This window comes from Anas platyrhynchos, chromosome 3, assembly GCF_047663525.1.
Source record: "Anas platyrhynchos isolate ZD024472 breed Pekin duck chromosome 3, IASCAAS_PekinDuck_T2T, whole genome shotgun sequence".
NCBI lineage: Eukaryota > Metazoa > Chordata > Aves > Anseriformes > Anatidae > Anas > Anas platyrhynchos.
In genome coordinates, this window is record NC_092589.1 from 104,850,359 (window position 1) to 104,863,022 (window position 12,664).

General features: G+C 39.7%; 1 protein-coding gene across 4 annotated transcripts in view; it reads left to right on the forward strand.

Moving 5' to 3' along the window:
* The window catches only part of ASAP2 (ArfGAP with SH3 domain, ankyrin repeat and PH domain 2), an 84,987-nt gene that overhangs the window by 36,784 nt on the left and 35,539 nt on the right, over positions 1–12,664 (forward strand). For all 4 annotated transcript variants that reach the window (XM_072036423.1, XM_072036422.1, XM_027455208.3 and 1 more), the window contains exons 6-9: positions 8,696–8,825; positions 10,454–10,539; positions 11,694–11,769; positions 12,268–12,354. In XM_072036423.1, coding sequence (XP_071892524.1) covers positions 8,696–8,825; positions 10,454–10,539; positions 11,694–11,769; positions 12,268–12,354 — 379 coding nt within the window. The remainder of the gene's footprint in view (positions 1–8,695; positions 8,826–10,453; positions 10,540–11,693; positions 11,770–12,267; positions 12,355–12,664) is intronic.

Here is a 12,664-nt window from a genome sequence, read left to right on the forward strand (position 1 = left end):
CCTGCCTGAATCCTTGGAAGACTGTAACTGTGTCAAGATTGTGATGGTTCCAGTGCTTTGCATCCTTAATTCCAGCGAATGATCCTGTTTGGTTCCCTGCCAATTTTCAGCTTTTGAAGTAATTAAGATTTCTAACCGTTGCCCATGTCAGTAGTTTATCTCTGAGGATGGGCTGTAAAGAACACCCCTGTAATTTAGCCCAATATTGTCTACCTGTGCTTGATTACTGGATCCAAAAGCTTCTTTAATTATGTATAACTCATTCATAGTGATGTCCCACAAAGCTTATGTGCAGAATTGAAAATAAATACGTGTGCAGGCTGCTGGGACACACACCAAGAACACTCTGTTCCTAGTGGACCGAGACCTCGGATGTTTTTAGCATTTCTCATAGAATATTCACGAGGGTGAGCATGTTCCAGTGATGCAAGGATTTGTACTTTGGTCCTCAGTTTACTTATGGTAGCAGGTGATATGGTTCAGAGCTGCATACTAAAAATATTTTCCTTTTTCAAAAAAAAAACAACTAATTAGTACTTGGGGAATCAAAATGTCCATAGGAAATGTACTTGAATGTGTGAATTTGGGAACTCTCATTTGAGTTTAAGGACAGTAGATACCTGGAAAAAATGTTTTGCATACACTGTTACATTCAGCACCTGAAAATGCAATGCTGGCATTGTGTTTATTTTCTCTGTGGGATTGAATCCAATGCTGCTGGTATGAGATCTTGAGATTATTATTATTATTTTTTCATTTTATGCAACTGTCTTGTAAAAACTGCGTTCTGACTTTGCTTTGAAACAAGACACTTCATTTTTGATCCCAGACTGGTTCTTTTCTCTCCTGTAAGGTGATGCTGCTTTCCAAGCTGCCTCTCTAGTTTTTGCTAGATTCTTTAACAAGTGAAACACATTTCCTTGACAGTGCTTATTTCTAATCTACTTATGTCACAGATTATTCAGCATCCAAAACCTGGAAGTAGCACACGTTCATCAGGAAATTCTTTCAGATCCACTTTCTCTGATACTTCTGGGTGGTGGCTTGGTGCAGCTGCTGTGTTTTTAACTGCTAGCTTTTTAAGCAGTTAGATGAAAGCTCCGCATCAGTATTCTGGAGTTGAAAGCTGTTTGTCTAGCCTGTTGGACTCCTTCACTTTGATCAAGACCAAAGGATCATCTGCTTGAGGCTTGGGATAGGGAGCCTGGGAATGCCATTTACAGGCAAATTCTTCAAAGGTTTTTTGTGAGTTTTTTTTTTGTTGGTTGTTGTTTTGCAAGAGCTTTTTGGGGCTTAAGTTTGGCAGTCAAGAACTAATACTTTTCAGTGCAATCTGCCTCACTTCTACCAAGGAGAGGACCAATTTTCCCTAGTTTTGTTGAACTAAATTCAGAACAGATCTTCACTGACATGACACCCTTGTCCCTGCAGGAGGACTGTGGGATTTGTCAAACTATCTCATGTGGAAGATCAATTTCCAGACACGCTGAGATGTTACTAGCTATTGGTATTGAGCCTTGGCCTTTACCAATCTCATGCTGCAAGTTTAATGATGGGATTTTGAAGTTCGGGTGAGAATGTTAATTTGAGCCTGAACTTGTTGAGGTCAGCTTTATCATCTACTAAGTTTTGGATATAGGAAAACCATGAAGTTTTTCTGGTTTGCTGGAGTTGCTATTATGTATGCCACTGAGGTTTCTAGAGATAATGACTGTTTTGATTCTGTGGCTGTTCCTAATGGATCTGAACTTCCTTCTGTCTGTGCGTTTCGGTCATCCACAGCAGTGAGGGAATGCGGAGTTGTTTCAAGAATTCTTAATCATGTGCTGAATTTCTTTTTAGTAGAATCTGCACAGCCTCTGCATCAAAAAAAAAAAAAAAAAAAAGGGAAAAAGAAAGGAAAAAAAAAAAGACCAAGGACTAACCTCAGTCTGACCTACAGCTTGTGCTGCCGGAATGGTGTGGTGGATGGCAGTGTTGATAGCTGCAGGTTTGCTCACTCTTCTTCAGTCTGTTGGATAAATCCTTGTTTGGCTGTGCCTACAGCCAGTACTAGGATTATGCTTAGTTAGCTAGATTTTCCAGTGATACTTCTGAATCTCTACCTTTTTTTTCCTTTTCTTTTCCCTTTGGGTTAACAAACCATTCAAGGCTTCTAGGCAGCCTTTTTAGTTTTGTCTGCCTGACTGTCTTTACCATATGCTTAAAATCATACCATTGGTCTTCATTTCCAAGTCACAAGTTCAGACCTGTGAAGCTAAACACCAAATAAATAGCAGTGGTATTTTCATAGTCTGTGGAGAAGTGACAAAGCCTTCGCCCTGATTTCTGCCATGATAAGGAGATTCTCATCCAATTCGTCAGCTTGATAAGCAGAATACTTCAGATTCTTCCTTGTAAAGACAGTATCTCACTTTATTTGCACGTTTTTGAAGACATAGCAGGTGTTAATATAAATAATAAAAATTTGGCTTATTTGAAAAGAAATTGAGTTAATTCAAAATTGCTTTTTTTCCTTCTTTCCCAGACTTTCATCTCCCAGACTTTCATTTCCCAATGAAATTGTGTGTTTAAAAATATGTATATATCTAGTCTTGGTTGGGAGAGTAATGTTAAGAACCACTCTTAAACTCTTGTATGACCATCCATCAATGTTGATTATTATGCAATGTTGATTATTATTATTATTATTATTATCTCCCTGTAGATACCTAAATCAGTGTAGTATTTTCCTCAAGATCACCTTAGCTGATGTAACTGAGGAAGGCTTTATACTTCGGAACTGTTCTTGAATAAGGGAGTAAGAGGAGCAAGTCACTCAGAGCTTTATGCCAACCTGCCTTAATCAAAAATTGGGAATATCCTGGGGTGACATTCGTGAATAATTCATCTTCCCTCACCATCTGTCATTAGCATGCTCCCGTTGTAGCCCTGAAGATTTTTAACTGGTTTTAAAGCTAGTTCAAAGCAGTGCTTTTTCTCTTAGACCTCAGTTAGACTTCGCTTTGCTTGTGTGAGCAGGACAACTCTGTCTGCCCCTGTGGGACAGCAGTGGGATCATTCTGCCTGTGTCTTTGCCTGGAACTGGTGCAGAGGGGGCTCTTTTTGTCATGAGTCAGTTGCTTTCCCCCATGTACTTAAACACTAATGGCAGGCACGCCGGGGGAGCATATGGGGAAGGAGCAGACGTCAGAACAACTGCTCGTGCTTCCAGCAGGCAGACCGTACCCAGCAAGGCAGGGAGCCAGATTTCACCCACGTTCTTTAGTCTGATCAGTCCTGTTGTGGTGGAGTTCGAGGTGGGTATTGCTCCTGTACAGGAGACAGAGCCAGAAACTTACTGAGGCACATCATTTACACCTTTTTTAGCTGTATGGCAATGTCTGTGTTCCGGACACAAACCTGTCTTTCCTGAAAAGAAAAAATGTTAATTTTTTTTCTAAAGACGACTTTATTTTTAGGCCTGGGAATATATATTATCCTCAGAAGTTTAATAAGTGCTCTGCTAATGCTATGAAAAATTAAAGCTTAATGAAAACTAACAAGCTTTTCTTGGGAAGTCTGGCTGGCTCCCTTTCCTCCTTTGCCATTCCCCTTTTAGAAGCTAGGCATGGAGTCTGTTATGCACACTTGAGTGAATAAAACAAGTCGTTTGAATGTGCTTATGGGATTATGAGATCAAGGCAGTAGTCTGAAGTGCATTACATCACTGTGCAGGAATGCAAGCACGCGTTTCTAGATATAGCCATCATCAACGATTTGCTTCTGAACCATCTGAAGTCAACAGGAGAATGAACAAGTTCTTATTACAGTCCTCAGTAAAGGTGTCTGCATAGCTCTGTGTTAGTAAGTGATGATGCTTCTAGTTTGTGAAACTCATTTTTTGAGCAATATTTAAGAACAATATCCAAATTTTCACAAGCTGTTCTCAAATTACTTCTTCGGGTCCATACCTTGGTTCAGCAGATCATTGCTATGCATAGATCATGGATACTTCTGCCACGTTTTCTTTTGAAGTACGTACATGAGGCAAATTGGAGGACAAATAATCTTTAAAAGAGTGGCATAGAAAGTAAATGCTAAATGAAGTAGCTTTTATAGACTGCTTTGAGCCTGAGATTTCATATTAAATCACAGAATCACACAGAGTCTCTAGGTTGGAAGAGACCTCTAGATCATCGAGTCCAACCTCTAACCTAACACTAACAGTCCCCACTAAACCATATCCCTAAGCTCTACATCTAAACGTCTTTTAAAGACCTCCAGGGATGGTGACTCCACCACCTCCCTGGGCAGCCTGTTCCAGTGCCTCACAACCCTTTCAGTAAAGAAGCTCTTCCTAACATCTAACCTAAAACTCCCCTGGTGCAACTTTAGCCCATTCCCCCTCGTCCTGTCACCAGGCACGTGGGAGAACAGGCCAACCCCCACCTCGCTACAGCCTCCTTTAAGGTATCTGTAGAGTGCGATAAGGTCGCCCCTGAGCCTCCTTTTCTCCAGGCTGAACAAGCCCAGCTCCTTCAGCCGCTCCTCATAGGACTTGTTCTCCAGGCCCCTCACCAGCTTCGTCGCCCTTCTTTGGACCCGCTCAAGCACCTCGATGTCCTTCTTGTAGCGAGGGGCCCAAAACTGAACACAGTACTCGAGGTGCGGCCTCACCAGAGCCGAGTACAGGGGGACGATCACCTCCCTAGCCCTGCTGGTCACACTGTTTCTGATACAAGCCAGGATGCCGTTGGCCTTCTTGGCCACCTGAGCACACTGCTGGCTCATATTCAGCCGACTGTCCACCATCACTCCCAGGTCCTTCTCTGCCAGGCAGCTCTCCAACCACTCATCTCCCAGCCTGTAGCTCTGCTTGGGGTTATTGCGCCCCAGGTGCAGGACCCGGCACTTGGCCTTGTTAAACTTCATGCAGTTGACCTCAGCCCATCGGTGCAGCCTATCCAGATATTTTTTATTTTTATATTTATTTATATATTTATATTTTTATTTAGAAGGAGAATACTTTTGAATTAATGGCAAAAGCTTTGAATGAATCTGCATATATAATGGGTGAAATACTGGAACGATTTGGACACGTTTTTCTCATTCTTCCCTCTTCTCCCCACCTCCCAGAGCAGGAAGAGTGAAAGGGAAAAGCTGGAGATGCCTTACTTCTCTTTTTGGGTGATAGGAGAGATGGTAGGTGGTGCTTTGCTGTCAGCCTTGCCAGGCAGTAGGATAAAATCAGTTGGAGGCTCTCCCACTGCAAGACCAGAACACCAGGGCTGAAGCTGCAGAGTCAGGCTGAAAAAGCAGACTAGATGAAGAAAGGATACTTGGAGGGAAAATGTGTAATACTGTTCTGTGAAACAAAATAGCCCTTGGAAGCACTCTGTTTGCCAAAGTGCAACCCCCTGAGCTTTCCAAGTGCTGTTGCTGTTGTTCTGTACCTTCTCACCTGCGTACCCAGACTGAAGTGCCTGGCTTACTGCTGCTGCATGGGGAGGGAGAGGAAGAAAGACAGCTCCTGCCCAGCCAGCTTGCTGCTGCTGTGTCTACACAGGGCGTGTTCCAGGTGTTTACCCACCTTCACTGATGGAAAATAAATGCCTGCCTTAGGCGTGTTAAACAGTAACAGGTCACGTCCTTCTGAAAGGTTTATTTTTTTATTTATTAAAAAGGAAAAGCAAAGAAAGAAGCCTACTTTGATGTTTGTTTATGTCATGGTATGTAGGGCACAAGTGACTTATTTGAAATTAAAATTTATACTGAAAAACAGTTGCTCCTCACATTGGAGCTTTACAGATTGTCATGTAGGGAGACTTGAATGGGCAAGGCCACTTATTTATCTCTTCTACTTTTTATTGGTTAGAGTTCTTCATCCTGTGTTTCAGCTGTACTTGTCTCTTACCCCCATCAGAGCTCGTTGTATCTTAGTCATGTGCAGCTGTGTTGTAAATGGGCTGAAGGATGCTCAGATTTTAATGTTAGTCAGCAAAGTCCATCTATATCTGCAATATGTGCAGCCTGAGCTTCAAGAACAGCAATTTTACAAAACGCTTCTTTCTCGTCGCTCCTAGAAGATTTTCTTAGACTTTTCCCTATTTTCTTCTTTACTTTGCTTAATTGATCTGCCTGAAAAACCTGAATATGCTGTAATATTTGGAAATCCCATTGCAGTACATCGTAGAAATGTATTTGCCAGAAGGATTTGGTGAATGTCACAGTGCAGTGCCACCTGATGCTGCCAGACCTGGACTTGCCCCTTGCAATTTGATAGGAAACACAACTAAACCTTAACACCCAGAAGATTTGCATGCGGCACAGCCTTACGTGGTTCCTTTGTTTCCCTAGAAACAGGATCAGAAAGGAAATGGCATGGTACTGTAAAACAGCAGAACAGGTTAAATTCAGGATTACAGAGCTGCAAAGGTAGTTGGAGACCAAAAGCATAAGCAAAAAGGAATTGCAAACATGAAGTGTACCATTGTGTACCTCTGGTGCTTGCTGCCAAGAGTGTAGTTTGCTGTTTTTTGTTGTTGCTTTAAAGCATTACTGAAGTTGTTGAAGCCACAGAACCAATTCCAAAGACCTCATCCTCCAAAGTGCTGCCTGTTCGCTGATGCCTCACCTCTGAGTTTGTTTCCTACACCATTTACGATGTGGAAACCTGCAGTTGCTACAAAAATACAAATGAAGCTCCTGCAAATGGCTTCAAGGATGCCTTGTTTCCCTGAATTATTTGCTGGATGTTGGTATGCTTTATTCTTGGTTTAACTACCTTACACCTCAGAGAGTATGCTTATCCTTTAAAGAGTAGTCTAGCCTATTCCTGAAGAGGAATTCAACTTCTAAAAATAATTCATGCTGTAGTATTGTGCTTATTGTTTGACTCTTTCGGAGTTAGCGGTGCTCTGGTTGAACTAGCATTTACAAATGCCTTACGACATGTAAATAAGCTCTTAATTTTAGGCATGGTTATGTCTATTGTTCTACACAAACAATAAAAACACTACTAGTTGACAGTTACTAGACTTGAATCACATCTCATTGAATTCTTTGGCCTTATGAACTGCTAGATGAATGTGGAAATTGAGATCACTGAAACCATCCTGGATCTTTGCTCTGAGGTTTGGCTTTTACAGAACTATCAAGGATCACAGAACGCAAACTTTCACCTGGTGTGCTGGAAAGGAGCTGCATATTTGCCATCCTTGGTGACTCTTTTGTGGCAGCATGTTTATTGTCCTTGTTCACACTTGGTGTCTGCTTCATTCTTTTGTTCGAATTTGGTTTTCTGTGGCTACAAAATGGCACGTTGACAGTAAGTCAGAAAGAGTATAGCCTTTTTTTTTGGATGAAAACAGAACGTTCTGGACTTGAGCTTTTCTTCGGGCAAATGAAGATTTTCAGACTATTTATTTCAAAGGAGAGGAGCTCTCAGAAGATCCCTTTCCTGGAGAAGTTGCTGTGCCAAGAAGGAGCGTAACGTTGGCTGGATGTGCTGGCTGCTGCAGTGCTGCAAGGGGCTGGCTCTGCCACAGCATCCCTGTGGGAATGCTGTGGGATTAATGGGATTCATTCTGCTTTTCCCTTGCTGCTCCAGGTGTAAGAGAAGATGGTTTCTCATTCTTGAGAAGTGCAGAACACGCTGCTGCCTGGACGTCCTCAGCCCAGCTAGGATGTAAACTATCAGGGCAATGTTAACAGCAGGTTAAGAGAGCACTTGAGACACGTCATCTTTTCAGAGGGAGAACCGAGAGACTCTTGACTGCCCCAGAGGAGGTGTGACAGTGCGTGTGTTATTTGGGCCTCTCGCCTGTTTCCTCTATTCCTGTGCAGTGCTTCCTCCCATCACAAGCAGGACAGCATTTCCTCAGGAAGCCCCCTTCAGCTTTTTCTGCTTCTAAGCTGTACAAGCGACAAAAGAAAAGTCTTTCTCTGTAAATACCCTCACGTATTTTGTTCTATTAGTATCTTTTTCATATCAGGCTGGGCTAAGCGGGGGATATAATTACACTACTATTCAATAATAACGCGAAGAATAACTGTAGGGTAGTTCTGCTTCGTCATGGGCACTGGCTATTCATTTATATTCTCCAGGAGAACCTTCTTCATTCAGAGCTCTTGGAAAATGTTTGTGGAAACTTTGAGGGAATTAGGACAGCTGGTCTAGCAGACTTCTGGAGTCTGCAACGCAGCCGGCTGGCCGGCATTCCCGGTGCCAACTGGCTCAGTAGCAAGTAGAGATGGCAACTGTGATTTTGGCTTAAGAAACCCTGTATATATAGAAGATGACTTGATGACAGGCAAGACTCAATAAATCTGGTGACATAATTGAACTCTGTTAAGCAGTGTTTGGTCAGCTGGGATTAAGCATGAATTTTAATTGAAAATGTAGGAGGATTATTTTGTAGATGGATTTTTTTTTCTTCAACACAAGAACTTAGTATCTTCCTCTCATTTAGGATCTTTTAGATTACGTCAGGAAATTATTTTTTAACAGATGATTGAATTAGATTTCAGCTACTGCATGTCATTGCTGATCTTTAGTCATTGTCAAATTTCAAATGAAATGGCATCTGGAAGTAAGTCACACGCAAAGCTGCAAGAGTTTGGCTCTGCATCTGTCAGTAGACTTTGCAAATAATCAGATTTCCTGATAGGCTTTGAATTTCGCACTTCACTGACTTGATTCTTTGCCTTGTAGTACAAAAATAGAGAAGGAGAAAAAAGAGCATGCTAAGCTGCACGGGATGATCCGTACAGAAATAAGTGGAGCTGAAATTGCGGAAGAGATGGAGAAAGAGAGAAGGTTCTTCCAGTTACAGATGTGTGAGGTAAGATGCAACATGAAATCGCTATTGCTCTGCTAATCTCTTTTAGGAACATTTAGAAAAACATCATTTTTTATGGCAAATGTGATGTTAAAGGGGAGTAGCAAGATATTAGTGGAGTCACATTGCTAAATCACATTTTTTTTTGTCCTGATGTGCTAACTTTGGAGGGAATTTTCTAATTTCGCTTGAAAGTAAATTGCAGAATAAACAATGCAAAGCTCAATTAAACGCTAAGAGATGATAATAAATAAGCCTTTATGCTCCTACTTCACTCTAAGTTATTTTAAGCCCTAGATCATTCACTACATTGTTCCCTGCACCGCCAGCTGTTGCAGCATTATGTGAGGAAAGACACCAGTTTAATACACTGTTGGCTGGTATTGAAAAAAAAAGTGCTAAGGATGGAATCCAGTTGTCTTTCAAGATATTTTAGAGCTCTGCCACTTTGAAATCTTTGAAATCTGTGAAATTACGTTAAATCTGGAAGAGCTGGGGCATGTCACGTTTTCTGATTTTCAGAAAAAAAAGATTATACTTGGTTAACTCTAATAAAAACTAATAATTTTGGTTTTGTTTTAATTAGTAAATCAGAAGTGCAACATGTTGGGAGTTGTATTATTAGTAAAAGCTGCTTCTCCAATTGTGAAAGTGAACCTAATACCAGATGCTTAGAGCTCCGCTTTGTACCAGCAGGAGTCAGAGAGGTGATTCTTCTGAGTACATGTTGTGTAGTGTGCATACATTTAGGCCAGTCGTCTGTTCATCAGAACCAGCTTGACAAGCTGCATCATTGAAAGCTGGCTTTGTTTTATTTGTTTTAAAATATCTGGGGTGAAATATTTATTCCACGTGGGTCAGCAAAAACCAGATGTGTTAGAGCATGTTCACCCCTTTGCCTGTAGGTCACTATCATTAAAATTTGCCCACATTTAATGGGCAGCTAAGCAAACCTGTGAATATCTGGCAATCTTACTTCTGCTTGCATGGCCATCATCTTTTGTGCTACGGCATTCAGGGGAGGAGCTGCCACTTAATATGAAATTTGTTCATGCGTAATGCAATCTAATTATACTTTTTTGTTGCTCGGTGCTAAGATTTTTTAAAATATCGTGCTAAACTGTAATTTTCTGTTATTACCGTGTGTAAGGAACTGGTAGAGAAAATGTTCAAATCAAAAGGCAGATGTAAAAAGATGGTTAAAATACCCTCCCCCCCCCCCCCCTTTTTTTTTTAATAAACTGCTTTCTTGCTTAATGACATCTATTTGGCAATGGGTTTAACAACCAGTGAGATACACATCTTCTTGGGCTGCTAGGTTTCAGAACAGGTTCCTAAATTCATGGCACAAACTTTTGTGCTTCCTTTAGTAGAGGCTTCCACTAGGAGTCGTGAGGGATGGGGTAACAATTTGAACTAACCATAGTGATGTATCCCCACAAAGTTATCAGAAAGCAGCAGTGGCAACTCTTGCTTTTGTGTGATTAACCCATGAAGCCATAGTTTGGCATATTCTTTTCAGGCCTTCTAAATCCGGAACTGTTAAAGTTTGAAATAGTACTGAAAATAAAATGTTAAATAATACTGTGGTAGTAATCATTAATTTATTTCATCAATTACTGTTTCAACAGTACCTGCTGAAAGTCAATGAAATCAAGATTAAAAAAGGAGTGGACTTGCTTCAGAACTTGATCAAATATTTTCACGCTCAGTGCAAGTATGTTTTCGTTTTTTTTTTTTTATACCTACACAATAACTGGAACAATATTTTGCTTTAAACTTTTGACATAATTGCAGTATCTTACTGCATTTTAAAAAATAGATTTATAGACTTATAAATAAGTAAAGATTCAATTGGTCTCATTAAATCTTTTGACAAATGACTTTTGTCAAACAGATCAGTAATTGAGTTTCTTACAATATTCCAAAGTATATAATGTGTTTTATTAGCACTGTAGAATATAATTGCTTGTTCCAAAGGAGTGCCACACAATAATTTGGTATGTTTTGTAAACTACTGCTGAAACAAAGCTATTTGTTTGATCAATTTGTTAGTGGTGTATTAGTTTTGTCGTTGGTTGTTGGTTTTTCACCTGTGTAAATGGCAATGATCTAAATTAATTCTGTACTCAAAGAAAATAAACTGCAAAAGCAGTGGGATCAAACTGTATTTTAAAGTATCTCACTTTTTCTTTCAAATTAATTGGGGGACTCAGTATTAAAACACAAAGAATGATGTTCCTTTCTATGGTAATCTTACAGATCAGTAACGTAGCAATAAAGCCACAGCTATAAACTTGAAAGAGCGGCTGTCAGCCTGTTAAAATCAGTGAATTTTTATCTTAAAGACCAGTCTGAATAAATGTAGGTTTTTTTTATATATAACTATGTTGCTTTAAAATTGGTTTCTTTCGTACTTGGTCACTCATCTCCTGTCCATTTAATAAAATTTCCACAACATAAATGCTGTGTTGTGTTGTCACTTTCATGTCTGCTTCCCACAGTGAAAGTATTTCTTTCGCTAACGTGGCAGCAATTTTTTAATCATATGTGTATACCTGTGGTTTCTTTGAATTTATTTTGAAAATCTTACCTATTTTAGAGAGCTGCAATATTCTCTGTTGGAATAGAGAACATTATTGTGCCAATACACTAATACATATTATACAGTATGATTTAGCACATTCAGTTTGCATGTAGGCTGTAAATAATGCTTGGGAAACAAAGAGGCTTTCCTTTAGAGGGAAGATTGCATCAGGTGTAAAATGATTGGGCTCTGAGAAGTCACAATGATTTTATGTCTGCTAGAGCGTGTACTGTTCTGCAATGAATCTTGCTATGTCTGCTTTTTTTTTTTTTTTTTTTTTTAAGTTTCTTTCAGGATGGGTTAAAAGCAGTTGAAAGTCTTAAGCCTTCAATTGAGACACTGTCGACAGATCTTTATACAGTGAGTTAGCAACCTTTCACTTTCTTTGTGCTTAGTTTTTTACAGTAGGACTGTGAACTTTTTTGTTCAGGCTACTTGACTGGTTTAATATTATTTTAAGGTTTTGAGGAGATTTTTGAGTAAAATTTTGTTCTAATATCATGTCCAGGAGCTTTAGATCCAGTTCAGAACCCCCCTGTGTAAAATGTTAGGAAAAGAGCCTCTACCATAAAATGCTTGCAGACTAAGTGAAAAACAACATATGGTTTCAAATTGAACACAAGGAAGCAAGAGCAGTGTGAGGCAATATTGAATTCTTAACCCAGCAACATCCTAGCTATTATCAAGTTTTCTGAAGATAAAAAGGAAAATAAATTTATCATGGTATCTTTTCTCTGTGTTTTCATTCTTGCTGAACATTTCTCAGAAAAATTAACCAATTAAGTAACGAGTTTGGAAGAACTGTGTTGAAAAAGAAACAATAATACTATTTTTAATCTGTGTTTTTCTTCATTCAAGATTAAACAAGCACAAGATGAGGAAAGAAGACAATTAACACAGCTTAGAGATATTTTAAAATCAGCACTCCAGGTTGATCAGAAAGAGGTGAGCATACAAGGTGATTTGATGTTGGAATGTCCATTATAATTTCTTCCAATCTAGTGTTAATTTTTGAAATGGAATTATTTTAACTTTCATCAGCCACATACCTTTTTTTAGTTTCTGCATCTTTGCTTTGATGGTGATGTTGAATGTTTCTGAAGGTGTTTTTTAAAGATATTCTCACTAAAAATGTATGAGACGAATTTATTTTTGCTACTGCTATTGCAAAACACATAAGTGGATGCACTGTCTGTGAGCTGACTGCAAGCAGGAGTGTCTGCATTGCTCAAACTGAGAATGGAAGAACTTTGGC